General features: G+C 37.1%; 2 protein-coding genes across 5 annotated transcripts; both read left to right on the top strand.

Moving 5' to 3' along the window:
- The first annotated feature begins 2,982 nt into the window (after positions 1-2,982).
- On the top strand, positions 2,983-5,347 carry LOC144640334 (uncharacterized). Its single transcript, XM_078499508.1, has 4 exons — positions 2,983-3,659; positions 4,069-4,202; positions 4,808-4,867; positions 5,343-5,347. The coding sequence occupies exons 1-4, from the start codon at positions 3,427-3,429 to the stop codon at positions 5,345-5,347; spliced, it is 432 nt and encodes a 143-aa protein (XP_078355634.1). The 5' UTR covers positions 2,983-3,426.
- Positions 5,348-5,485: 138 nt separating this feature from the next.
- LOC144640332 (uncharacterized) lies at positions 5,486-11,417 on the top strand. Of its 4 annotated transcripts, none has more exons than XM_078499505.1 (14): positions 5,486-5,559; positions 5,786-5,833; positions 6,514-6,617; positions 6,839-6,921; positions 7,170-7,258; positions 7,883-7,999; positions 8,407-8,488; positions 8,712-8,772; positions 9,210-9,233; positions 9,578-9,619; positions 9,933-9,968; positions 10,140-10,196; positions 10,451-10,493; positions 10,878-11,417. In XM_078499505.1, exons 1-14 carry the CDS (start codon positions 5,556-5,558, stop codon positions 10,880-10,882), a joined length of 795 nt encoding a protein of 264 aa, XP_078355631.1. In that variant the 5' UTR covers positions 5,486-5,555; the 3' UTR covers positions 10,883-11,417. The 4 variants fall into 4 exon arrangements, with proteins under 4 accessions (XP_078355631.1, XP_078355630.1, XP_078355633.1 ...); XM_078499504.1 differs by having other exon boundaries at positions 5,492-5,546; XM_078499507.1 differs by lacking the exon at positions 9,578-9,619 and having other exon boundaries at positions 5,492-5,546.
- The last annotated feature ends 1,813 nt before the right edge of the window (positions 11,418-13,230 follow it).

Raw genomic sequence — 13,230 nt, 5'->3', positions numbered from 1 at the left:
CTTAGCGATTTCAGTTTTTTTTGCCTTAAATTTTCCGGAATTTTTTCAAAATCATAGACATAGTCGTACACTTCTCCTAACCTCAAAAAAGCTTCATGATATTTTGTTAAAGTAAGATAATCCAACGATTTTTTTGGTAAAACTGTCGTTATTGGAACAAATTCTTCGTTTTTTTCACTGTTGGGTAAGTCTTCACTTTTTCCAAAAAGTTCTGGTTTTTTCAGTTTCATACTTTTTTTTAAAGTAAAGTCTCTTTCCAACAATTCTTCAAAAATTTCTTTGCTAAGCTCTTTAGTTTTCAGTTTTGAAATTGCTACAACCAAGCCGTGTATAAATTTTGTCATGTCAACACTTACATATTGTTGTAAATATCGATCAAAAATTTTTTCGTTTTGGATGTAAAACTTTCTCGTTCTCGGTCCTTTTGGTTGAAAAACATCTCTCGTTGGCTCCATTTACCCTGAGGTGTTATTTGTTCAATTGAAAAATAAATCTAGCACACAGGTGGCGCTCTCTGTTGCTGCGGGCCGTTAGAGGTGCCGCCAACGCCTTTTTTGCAACTCGTTTCGCGAGAGGGGTAAGAAAGGCGTCTTGCGTTCCGCACACACATGTAAATTAGGAGTTGTGGACACAAATTGTGACAAGGAGCGAGGCGAGCCCGGGCGAGCCGAGCGAGTTGTCACAATTTGTGCCACAACTCCTAATTTACATGTGTGTAAAGGTATGGACATATTAAACACTTTATCAACTGATATAAAAAAAGTAAACTGCCGACAGGTGCGTTTTACATAAAGAAGTGGCGAGTAAGGGTGCCGCGGGCGCCTAGTGGCGCAGCCGGGAGGGGGCGGACATGGAGGCTGACACGGTTAATGAAAACGTTATAGGGGTGAAATTTGTAAAAACAATAGGTTTAAAAAAATGTGGGAAATCATGTTTTACATTCGGATTTGTAGAGATTCGCTTGTAGATCTTGACGTGAAAATAATGAATTTTAGTACAAAATACTTAAACAAATAGCATAACTTTTCGGTGGAGTTGTAATAGCGTATAAAAGTTACCTTAGATTTGTGATTGAACTGACTTTCGTCGCATTTTGTTACGTAGACACGACCTCCAAATGGAATAAATGGTCTATCCTGTATATCTCTCCCACAGTAATGCCTCAGTAATGCGTATATATTCCCAACTGTGTTCTTTGTCAGACTAAGCATCTGTGCAGCAACCGTCCGAAGATCCCGAAGACTCCAAAGATATATGCAAACAAGAATCTTTCCTAAAGGAATTCGAGGAAACTCTGCAAAGAAACTTCCAGTTCGCAGAGACTTTTTTCTGCGACAGGTGGGGCACCTCCTATAAGAAAATCGTAAATAAATTGTATCATCATCGTCATCATTTTCATATAGAACAGTTTTTTAATCCTCAAAAGTACCGCAAGTCGCGAGCACCTGTCTCGAGTTCAAAGTGAAAAGGTATAGATGGTTTCCCACACATCCGCATCACATCCTTTTGAAGTTCTGCGCACATGTATACTTTTCGCCCGCTTTTTCCCAACTAAATCATCTTTGGAAAATTGGGTATGATAAAATCACTTTTCGTACATCGTATACTAGTTTCCCTCTTCGCAAGTTGTTGATGACTGTAAATCAGGGTTTTTTCCGCGTTCTCATTGCGTTATTTAAATGGAACTTTAGGGTTATACACAGCGCGACATTTATTGTTTATTCTACAGTGAGGATGGTAAGGGGGGGGGGGGGGATGTTTCACAAAAATAAATCAGCCCTTTACAATTCATGGAAAATATGACTTTTGCATTTCATCTTTTACATAATAAAAAAAAAAGAAAACTTTTTGAAAAACCACGATCAGGCTTTCTTTTTTCGCGGCGTAGGGAAGGAGAAAAAAAAGGAAAGCCTGATACAATTACTTGTCGAGTTGCCTGCCGCCCCTCATAAAAGTATCTGTCAACGGGAATGTCGGCGATGCCATCAGATAATCGTGAGCTTGCAGCAAAGGTTGTCAAAGGTTTCTTTTGGCAATCGTAGATGAGCTGTGCGAAAAAATTGAACAAAAAATTGCTATCTCTGTGAGAGTCGTGTTTCGGTTGGTGAAGGTACTGTTCCGCCTTGTGAAAATAAAGCTAAGACAGGCCTGCACGGACTCCCCATGTGGTATTTTGTGGTCACGTCGCATTAGCGCCTTCAAATTATATTTTTACTCTCACAAACATGTACTTAAATGATTTACCCTTTTCGAACGAGCTGATCGGAGGGTTGTAAAATTTGTTTTAAGTTAAGACTGATGAATTTGTTTTGAAGGCCGTAGTTTTGGCACTGGCACGATCGTCCGGCGTCTTTGCTGGTGCGAAATTGTAATAATCCTCAACACCATTGGTGATACCCTTTTGCCGAATCCCGTCGGAAGCACCACCAAAACATCTTTTCTTTCACAAACTTTTCGTCGAATACACTCCCTTTCTTCGTCTTTAAGTGTTTTGTGAACTAAACTCCAGAGAGATTTTCTTAAAGCTAGGAAAACTCGCTGTCTACTTCATTCCACTCAACATCCGTCAGATAAAAATTATCTACGTGCGATCTATGTTTTGACCGGAAGTTACCCTTGAACACAATTAGCCAATCAGGATAGAATTCTAATGTTGCCTTTTGTTTCCTGACCAATCAGGAAAAAGTTCAGATTCTGGACTTTTTACAGACGACTCGACAAGTAATGTATCAGGCGTTCACTTTTTCCGTAGACTCCTCCGCCGCGAGAAAAATAACGCCTGATCGCAGGTTAATTTGTTGGCCGCTTAATGCTTAATAAGATTGCAAAAACAAAAAGGTGGCCTCGGCCGCCTAATAGAGGTGGCCATTGAATATAGGCATCGCATTTAGCAGTTTGCTGAAAAAAATATTGGGGACACTTAAAAGGTGGGTCTTCCTGTACTCTACCTGCGACCAGGAATTAAATGTGCATAAAAAATTGACTACTGCGTACATACCAAAAATATCCATCAACATGATCGCCATTCCTTTGAGTTAACACCATTGGTATATTGCATGCCGTACAATGAAGTGGATCGGCTATACAATTTTGACGCTGCAACCATTGAATCAACTCTAAAACGGGACCATTTGAAAGCGATGTTACATCAGCAAGGTTCATTTTGCCTTAGACTTTCTAAAGGTCGTTCGCTTCTCGGTTTCCGTAAGCAAGTCCAATTTCACTTCTGTGATTGTCCAGACTTGATTTCCAACACCTTGATGAGCATTGTCTTCCTGTCGGCCTCCTTTGAGGGCAGTTTCTAAAAACAATGCCTTATTGATGAGTGTTCTTTCGTATGACACTTTCCACGTGAGTTTCTGTGTCACCCCAGTTTGCCGTCATCCGTCTTCAGACTAGGCTGACTAGGCTCTCTAGCTCTAAGCCATGGCAAATAACGACAGCTCAAGGCGACCCCGAACTCGTAACGTAAAGCGAACATTCGTATTTCTTCGCGACAACGACGACTTAAGAGTGCCTGGAAACCAAAAACTTAAAACTCTTCAGGACAGTGGGCGTGTGAAGGTGATCGCATTTGCGAACAATGCGACATCCGAGCACGTTGGAGAAAGTCTAAAGAACTCATTCCCAGATATTCTGCAGAATGTTGATCTTGCAAGGTAAGCTCTAAATGCTAAATTTACTTCGTATTACAAATAAGAAACTCTTCAGTTGGTTTTTCTCTTTTCCAACCGCGGAGCCTGTTTACAGGTCATCGCTCGAGTGGCTTTTTGTCGTATTCAATAGAAATCGAGCTCATCAAACAATACTTCCAACTTATTTTTCCAGAAGGAAACGATCCGAATAAAAATTCAACATCTGATCTGAGTACCAAAAGGGTCATCAAAGGACAGGAAAGATCAGGGGTGTGATTATACTGATGATTGGTTTAATATCGGACCCTTGTAAGCTTTTGTCTAGGAAAGCGCTAAGTATGTTATGGTATTTTACCGCGATTTGGCCAGGTAGTCAACTGAAGCCGTTTTTAAATGTTTTATGCTACCGTCGTCGTTCACTGTTTCATTTCAGGCTATATTATTACAAGACTGTACGTACCACTAAAGTCTTGGAACCGCGTGGAAGTTGCAAAGACATATGCGGTGACACGCTGAAGCTCACGTTTCAATCTTCTGGAAAAGTATACCTGAGACTGAAACAGCAAGGTTTATAATACTTGTAATATAATTTTTATCATATCAAACAGGTTTAAAAAGTGACATCTTGCGCGCATTTTTGACAAACGAAAGTTTCGGATTGAATGTTATTTAAAATTATGAAGGTCTAAAGCGTCACGGTAACGGGCCCGTAAAGCTCATTTTTGTTTGTTCAGTTTGTATTGAAGATCTACGGTTTGTTTGTTTTGAAAGTAATAAAATAATACTATAAGTTTACGAGCAAGATTGGCTGGTTTGAGAGCTAGGACCCGTGCTACAAGGGCCGGATGAATTCCAGCCAGAATCACATAAGTACGCGAAGGAACATGGGAAACTTTCCGCCTTGCCTGTGCAACGTCGAGTTGATCAGGGCTTAAGAGGAGATATTTTAGTTTTGATTACTGGCTGATTTAAAAGCAAACTGTTGTTATATTTGCTAATATATAGAATCAAGAGAGGGGAGCGTCTGTAATCAGGTTTCGACATCTGGTCAGCTGAGTCACACCTAGTCTCCTTCGCAGCCGCTTTTTGGGACGTCACGCAACGTTGCGTGACGTCCCAAAAAGCGTCTCACTAGTGATTTTTGAAATTGTCACTTCTATTTCTAATCTCAGGGGCTACCACAAACAGGAAAGACAACAGTAGTAACAGGAGTGTACAAGACATATCTTCAGGTAACAGTTACTATACTATATTTTCATTCATGTTTATTTCATTTCTATTAATTTAACTGTTGCTGCGGGCCGTTAGAGGTGCCGCCAACGCCTTTTTTGCAACTCGTTTCGCGAGAGGGGTAAGAAAGGCGTCTTGCGTTCCGCACACACATGTAAATTAGGAGTTGTGGACACAAATTGTGACAAGGAGCGAGGCGAGCCAGGGCGAGCCGAGCGAGTTGTCACGGTTTGTGCCACAACTCCTAATTTACATGTGTGTAACTCAAAGATACTATTTTTGATTTGTTTTTTACTCTTTTTTTTCCTTTGGTGGGGGGGGGGGGTTGTTGTTTGCTTGTTTTTACCAATAAAAAATGATATCATGCAATTTAAATGGTAAAACAAAGAAGTAAGGGACTTTGGCAATGATTTCTTTCTGTAGCCAAATGGTTATGGACTTGGACTTGTAAACCAGATATAAAACTTCAATCTGTAGGGTAAATTACAATTAAAGAAGGAAAATAATTTAGTGGGGTATATGTGGAGAAGGTGTTTGTTAAGAATTTAGTCAATTTATGTACAGAGTATAACACAGTGTATATATAGATCTTTATATATTTATATTATTTTTCTTTCATAGATACAATTGTGATTACGGGTGCAACAATGGACAAAGCAGCTTCTGTCAGAGCAACAGAAGGTACTTTCAATGGGTAATTTTTACATCTAGTCTATATAATTTAAGGTAAAATGCAGCTGTACATGGTCTGGTATACATTTAAGGTAAGGGAATTGTCAGAGTCCCAGCGGCACACCCACACCCAAAATTATCTAGAGTATCCCCCCCCCCCCAGGACGTTTAGTGTTATTTTTAATACAAGATAATTAACCATTGCTTTTGAAAGTGTTGACAATATTATAATCATGTTACATTTTTAGCTGGCACCATAACTGAGTTAGAAGACCATCTAACTGCAGCAGAAGCAAGTATGTTGCACCTTAAAATATTGTGCTTACATGTATAACGTATGTGATTGATGTTCCATCATAATGTTCTCTAAAGCTTTGCATTCCACTTTCCTGGCTGTCTTTCTTAATGGGGTTTGCATCCCTAATGGATTTCAGTTTAAAATATTTATTGTACATTGTTTCATTTGAAGTGCTATTGTTATAAGTATTGTTAATTAATAACTGTCTTTTCTATGTACAGTCAAACACCTATTAAGGGGAGTCCTTCTTAACTACCAATTTGTTGCTATGGAAGGTACATCTAACTATCGTATTTTGGAAACCAGACTTAAGCTTCCTATGAATGTGACCAGAAGAGAAAAAACCCTAACCCATCTGTTCGTCTGATCGTCCTACGTCCATTCGTCCATCTCTGTGACTGTCTGTGTACCATATTTAATTTATCCCTGGTTTTTATGAAGGCAGGGACAATCAGTTAATCTATTGGGCCAATCAGGTAATTTGTTTTTAACAACAATTCACCCATGTGCTGACCTTTTTTGGCAAACACCGACCCTGTTAAAGGAGCAGTTAAACAAAAAAATGCCTGACAAATGCCTAGAGGGAGGGGGTTGTGAGTGGTCATTGAATCAATGAGGACATTTACATATTTTAACACAAACATAGATTTACATACTGGCTGTGGTTGCATTTTTCAGATCATATGAATGGCCCTTCGCATGACCTACAGTTGTTTAGGCTATTTCTCAAGGAAAACAATGTGCCACAACAACTAGCCTTGCTATGTCTTAATGCAAAGGAAGTAAGTATCTGCTTTTTACTTTTCATTTTGTATTTAAGCTGTCATTTTGATATTTCTATATTTGGTTCTTTTGAGTTGTTTTACAGTTATAAGCTTCTATTTTGATATTTCAATTAATATTTACATGTAGATAACCATCTATAGATAGTCAGTGCTGAAATCCCCTAAAATTACATGACCTAACCCCTAATTAACACAATATTCTTTGTTTTGTTTTCTAGATGAGACTGCAGAGCCACCTTGACTGCACACCACTTGTGGTCATACGTTACCAACTCTCCCACCAAATGTTAACAATCATAAGGTATCTATCTTAAAAGAAAGACAGGGTTTTATGCAAGTTATGAGATTTATTAAATAGTTTTGTGACTTATAAATAAAATGTATCCACACCACTAAAGGGATCACAGTCCTTAGAAGGAGGGGAGGCTTATCCCCAGTTTTAGTAATTATTGACAGACTATGATCAAAGCACCCACTTACAATTGCACCTAAATTGTATTATAATGTTTAATTTTCATTCTCTACACTTTTCTTTCACATTTCTGTCAGGTCTATAATGCAATCAGAGAGGTGCCTACAAAAATTGACAAAAACTTACGTCCATGTTGCCCTAATGGGCAGCAGCTTTGATACGGAAGGTATGTCTTAAGAGCGTACTACTAATGTTGACAGGTTTGCAATAGCAATTGATCTTGTCATCTTAGGGCCAAGTATTTATGTTCCTTTTAATTTTTTTAAAAAAATCCTGAAAACCTAAAAAAAACCCTGAATTTTCAGGAGCTATTCTGCTACCTTCCTGATCAGAGTGAAATTAACGAAACTAAATGTATGAGTAATGTTCACGCCAAACTTTGACATGACCCTGTACAGTATTGGTACTGTCGTTAAGTTCTGGGCAGCTGTTATATCGAAGTTATCGCCCATAGCAGTGAAATATTATGCGAGTTCAATGTAACACCAACAGACATCTTCACCCGTACCAGTAAGGTTAACTTAACCGTAGCAGGTGTTACGGACAGCCCTTAAAGGCAGCCCTGCTATAAAAATGAATGGTTTAGCCAGTTGCTAATGCCCGATTGCATAATTTTTAAGTAGTATAGAATGGATATACATCTAATGTCCAGTTGATTTGCACGTGCTATTTAATGGCATAGACATTGAACAATCTTTTTTCAGATACATGTAAATGTACTGGTATGCTGCATGCTGAGTGGCCCAGTTTACCCACTTTTTTAAGAGTAGTTTTTCATTTCATCCTGTAGCTTGCAGCAAGCTGTTTTTTAATACAAACAATGCTGGGGACAACAGTCACTTTGAAGTCGGCATTTTCCAGCCAACCATGTCAACACAGCGTATGGTTGTTGGCAACATTTTGACAGGTACTTTGCAAGGGTTTAACATAGTTGTAGATATCTACAACATTGTATGCTGCAGAAATTCGATTTCTCATATGAAAACAGTAGTCGACTTTACAGTTTTCAAAGCCCTTGCAGCACCCAAGGTCAGACTTTGTATAATGTGAATTAAGGCAGATACGATCCACAACTTTATGATAAACAGTTCAAAACAGATGTGCCCGTAAGCTACAATATGTAGCTTGATCAGCTTGGCTTTAAGTGTTACTTTGATCTTTCTGTTTTATTATGTTCTGACTACAATAGTTATACATGCACAATATCGGAGTTATCAATCAAGCATTGAACATACAGACAATGAAAAGCATACTCATAAATACAATGTCACAATTTATATTAAAATCCAGTATTTTTTTCAACTATCCTGGCAGGAAATGAAAGGGATTTTAGTTATGATTTGGAAGAGGCAGTTGACCAGGCATGTCAAGCTGGCAATGCCCTCAACACACAAAGGTGAGATTTTTTTTGGTACTTAGACAAAGACTAAATGAGAAAATGAATAAATTAACAAATTAAAAAGGAATAAACTATTTACAAACCAGAACATTTGTAGAACTAGCGACCCTTATCATATCTTTACCCTTTGATACATTTTGATATCCTTGTTGTTTTAGTAGTTTAACATTTCCCTATGTTATCACACATCTTTTTTGACACTGCAATCAACGTTTTGCAGATGCCTACTGGAGGAGAACCGCCAGTTGAAAAAAAGACAGGAGGCGGAGTTACGTCTGTCTGTAAGTGCAACCAAAAAGGAAGCAAAGATACGTAAACACAGATTTATATTCAAAAGAAAAAATAAATAAATAAATAAATAAAAAAACTAGAAAATTATAAATAAATTAAACATGTACAGACATGGGAATATGTCATTACTTGTTACGGCTATGACCATACTTGAAGAGACAAGGGCAGTAAGTCGGGGAAAAACGAAGAAAACTGGGCAGAAATTGTAGCGGCAAAAGTTTTCAATAAAAGTGATAAAATTAAGCCCCTGAGAAACGAGTCTCCAGACCATTTCCAAATGGCTCTGCAAATGCTAGGGAAGGGAAGAAAAGGGAAGGATGGAGGGGGGAGAGGGAAGGAAGGAGACTCTAATTATGAGATGTACAGAAGATGTGTGTCTGAACCTGTCATATATATTGACTAACTTGAAATAAAACTTATATTATAGGAAGCTGCAGACAAAGCAAAAACAGTAAGTTTTTGATGACAGTATTTGTTTTAATTACGTGAAACTTTATTCAAAACAGGGGTTATATATTCTCAGATTATAAATCATTGTACGAGTTAAGCGATTCACAGCCACTTTGATGTAGAGGTAGTATTGCACACTGTACGACCAAAACATATATATATATATATAATTATGTATTGCAATAAAAAATTTCTGGCCTACAATTTCAGCAGATGGGGGCCTTTAAAAAATGATGAAAGTAAAGTACTCCACTCTAATCCTTCAAAAATACTTATAGACTTTTTCGATGCAGAACATGCGAGATTAATAATATGTTTCAAAAGTACCAATTTTATTTTCGGCAGGCGAACAATGGTATGAATGAAACTGTGGTCGACACAGCAGAGGTAATGTGAGTCATTAATAGTTACAGTCAAAAGAATTAAACACCTCAAGCTTTCCTGTGAAGGGTGGATTAATGATTCCACTATTGCAAATTTGATTTCATTCTTTGATTTCTTGAATTGAATATTTCAATTTTCAAAAAGTGGCATGATTCAAAACTCGAATGTTGATTTCATTCATGCGACGGACACGTGAGAAATTGATTGAGGAAAATTAAAGAAAGACTAAAAGGCATGGATATGATTTTACATGCTTTGCATGCCTTCAATGTCATTATTTACAAATAACACTAACAATCCCTGATTTATTTGGTAGGTACGCAAAAGAAGGATTGATGTGTTAGATGAAAGGGTAAAAAGCTAAACAAATTACCTATATCAAATGTAGTTAGCGACTATTAAGCATTCAATTTCCTACGGGAATGACAAGGTTAAAGAGAAAATTTGACTATTACCTACCTTTTTCTTTAATGAAACCAAATTTCTGATCAAGAAAGGTAATTTGGTGTTTTCTTTTTTTAAGGGATTAAATAAACGTCCCCGCAACAGTAGCAGTAGTCAAGGTGATGAAAGTGGAATTGTAAGTATTCGGTAACGTGAAAATAAATATAAAATTTCCCATTTAAAGGCAAAGAGCTTGTATTCATAGATTGATTTTTTCATTAATACCCCTCCCTCGTTTTTTCTCTCCCCCCTCCTCCCCCCCCCCCCCCCCCACACACACACACAGTCCCCCTACATGCACCTGTTACGCTTTTTTTTTTTTTTGAAAAACAATTTGATTGAGTATTTGAGAAAACATATTTTTGGTGGTATTGTTATTCTTTCTTTTAGGTTGTGCTCAATCCACAAACGTCCAGTTTGCCGTGTCACACGAGTAAGTTATTACGGGATTTATTACTTGAGGTTTCTTTTAACAAAACATTCGTTTTGGCGAACAAGTTTAGAAAGAATTATTAAAAAGTTCAAACGAGTGTTTTTTTCAGGCAGAATTTTAAAAATAATTTGACCTTCGAGGAAATACCTTTTTCAGCATTGGTGAATGGACCAAATCATCACGGAAATTTATGAAAATGGTGAAAGTGCAAAACAATCCCGATATGCTTCAAACTTTGCATACTTATAACGAGATCTCCGTACATAAAAACATTTAGGTCTAAAGCAAAAAAAGGAGAAAATGGAACTAATTTAAGTGACACTTATTATATATAATTTCTGTAAAAAGGACTTCTTCCTTACATTGGGACTTCTTTTTTTGCAGGTTAGAAGAATGTCCAATCAAAAGGCAAAGCTCTCGCCATGGCCAGATGTTCTAGTTCTACATGATTGCTACCAAATTTAGATTGGATTACAATCTCTCAAGTTAATTATTAGACCGTTCGAAAAATTTGCGTCAGTTTCAAAGCTCAAGAATTGTACCTTATTATTAAAAGAAAGATGTGTGACAATAATTATCACAAACACGACAAATGTGTGATCATTTGCTATTCAATTGGCTGAAAAGTTTGGAAACCCCAGTTTAAGAGTAGGAAATGTTGTCTGATGTTGTCACTTTAATCAATCTTCTTGATTTTTTATCCCATTTACGTTTTGTTGCAATTTCGCAAGTTGAGGTGTGCCTTCGATTGTCAGGCGTTCGTTGATAGTATAACACGGATTAATAAATGGCAAAGATCAATTATTTAAAGTAACCATTAAATACCGTATATTGATTGCCAACAATCAAGATTCGAAAATAAAAAAAGAGAGATTTAACATGACGCTACATTTATTACATTAATAAAATGTAAAATATATGAAAGGATTTTACTGTTTTTCACCTCGTTGCATTCATTATTTATTTGCCAAGCTACCTACAAAGCCGTAAATTAAAGGGTTGCCCTTTCGTTACTTGGATTCCCGTTACTCCTTACATCCACGGTGATATAAATCCCTTGTATCCAGGATTGAACGTCTCTTGCGTCCAAGGGGTCGTACATCGATTTTACAAATGTCTTACGACGAGGAGTTCTTGCTCCAGGGGTTTTTGCTTGCGATAAGGGGTTCGGATAAACCAGGGGTTTTCTCTTAGCTTACGTTGGACATCGTGCGGTTCTTACGTATAGGGATCCAGAAAATTAAACCTGCCAGTTTTAAAGGAGTTTTTAAGTTAAAGCTGGCAGTTTTAAAGAATCTAAAAACTTTACAAGCAAATAGGAGTCTTAAAGTTGGCAGTTTTAAGCAATCTTAAAGCTGACAATTTTAAGGAGTCAAAGCTGGCAGTTGTAAGGGTCTTAAAGCTGGCAGTTATAAGGGTCTTAAAGCTGGCAGTTTTAAGGAGTCTTAAAGCTGGCAGTTTTAAGGAGTCTTAAAGCTGGCAGAATTAAGGAATTGTAAAGCTGGCAGTTTTAAGGAGTCTTAAAGCTGGCAGTTTTAAGGAGTCTTAAAGCTGGCAGTTTAAAGGAGTCTTAAAGCTGGCAGAATTAAGGAATTGTAAAGCTCGCAGTTTTAAGGAATCTTAAAGCTGGCAGTTTTAAGGAGTCTTAAAGCTGGCAGTTTTAAGGAGTATTAAAGCTGGCAGTTTTCAGGAGTATTAAAGCTGGCAGTTTTAAGGAATCTTAAAGCTGGCAGTTTTAAGGAGTATTAAAGCTCGCAGTTTTAATGAATCTTAAAGCTGGCAGTTTTAAGGAATCTTAAAGCTGGCAGTTTTAAGGAGTATTAAAGCTCGCAGTTTTAATGAATCTAAAGCTGGCAGTTTTAAGGAGTATTAAAGCTGGCAGTTTTAAGGAATCTTAAAGCTGGCAGTTTTAAGGAGTATTAAAGCTCGCAGTTTTAAGGAATCTTAAAGCTGGCAGTTTTAAGGAGTATTAAAGCTGGCAGTTTTAAGGAATCTTAAAGCTGGCAGTTTTAAGGAATCTTAAAGCTGGCAGTTTTAAGGAATCTTAAAGCTCGCAGTTTTAAGGAATCTTAAAGCTGGCAGTTTTAAGGAGTATTAAAGCTGGCAGTTTTAAGGAATCTTAAAGCTGGCAGTTTTAAGAAGTCTTAAAATTAACAGTTTTAAGGGGTTTTAAAACTGTCAGTTTAATAAAGACTGCTATTTTTATGACAGTGGATTAAAACTAGTAATTTTAAAGACATGATTTACATAAGGGGCTTTTTGTTAATTCTTTTTAGAGAAATTACATAAGGTACTTTGCCCAGATACTGACAATGATCCGAAAAGTTTGTAATATACGGGCATAAGGTCGTTGATACTTGCTTTAATCATTTCATTTTTAATTTTATCTGAATAAGAAGATTTGTTGTTCTTTAACTTTTTGGCAGCTTTTCGTATTTCAATTTCGGTAATCAAGTGATCTAATGGCCGAAATTGTTTTTTCCGGACTTCTTCTTCTTGAAGTTCGTTACAGATTTTCTCTTGAATGGGATTAAGTCGATCATTGGAGTGAAGAGATTCAAAATATCGCAGCCAATTTTCTTCTGACACTAAAGGAGTATCTTCTTTTTTAATAGCTATATATAGTGTCATCCATTGATTTTAAACATTTCCAAAAGTTAGCCGCATCTGAATTGTTAACAGCTTCCTCCAAGTTATGAAGCTTGCTATTACAATAGTCGTTCTTTTTAGATTTAAG

The sequence above is a fragment of the Oculina patagonica genome, unplaced genomic scaffold (genome assembly GCF_052425735.1).
Source record: "Oculina patagonica isolate OP01 unplaced genomic scaffold, crgOcupat unplaced26, whole genome shotgun sequence".
Taxonomy (NCBI): domain Eukaryota; kingdom Metazoa; phylum Cnidaria; class Anthozoa; order Scleractinia; family Oculinidae; genus Oculina; species Oculina patagonica.
Note: the sequence above shows the minus strand (reverse complement) of the source record. Positions and strands in the feature narration are given on the sequence as shown.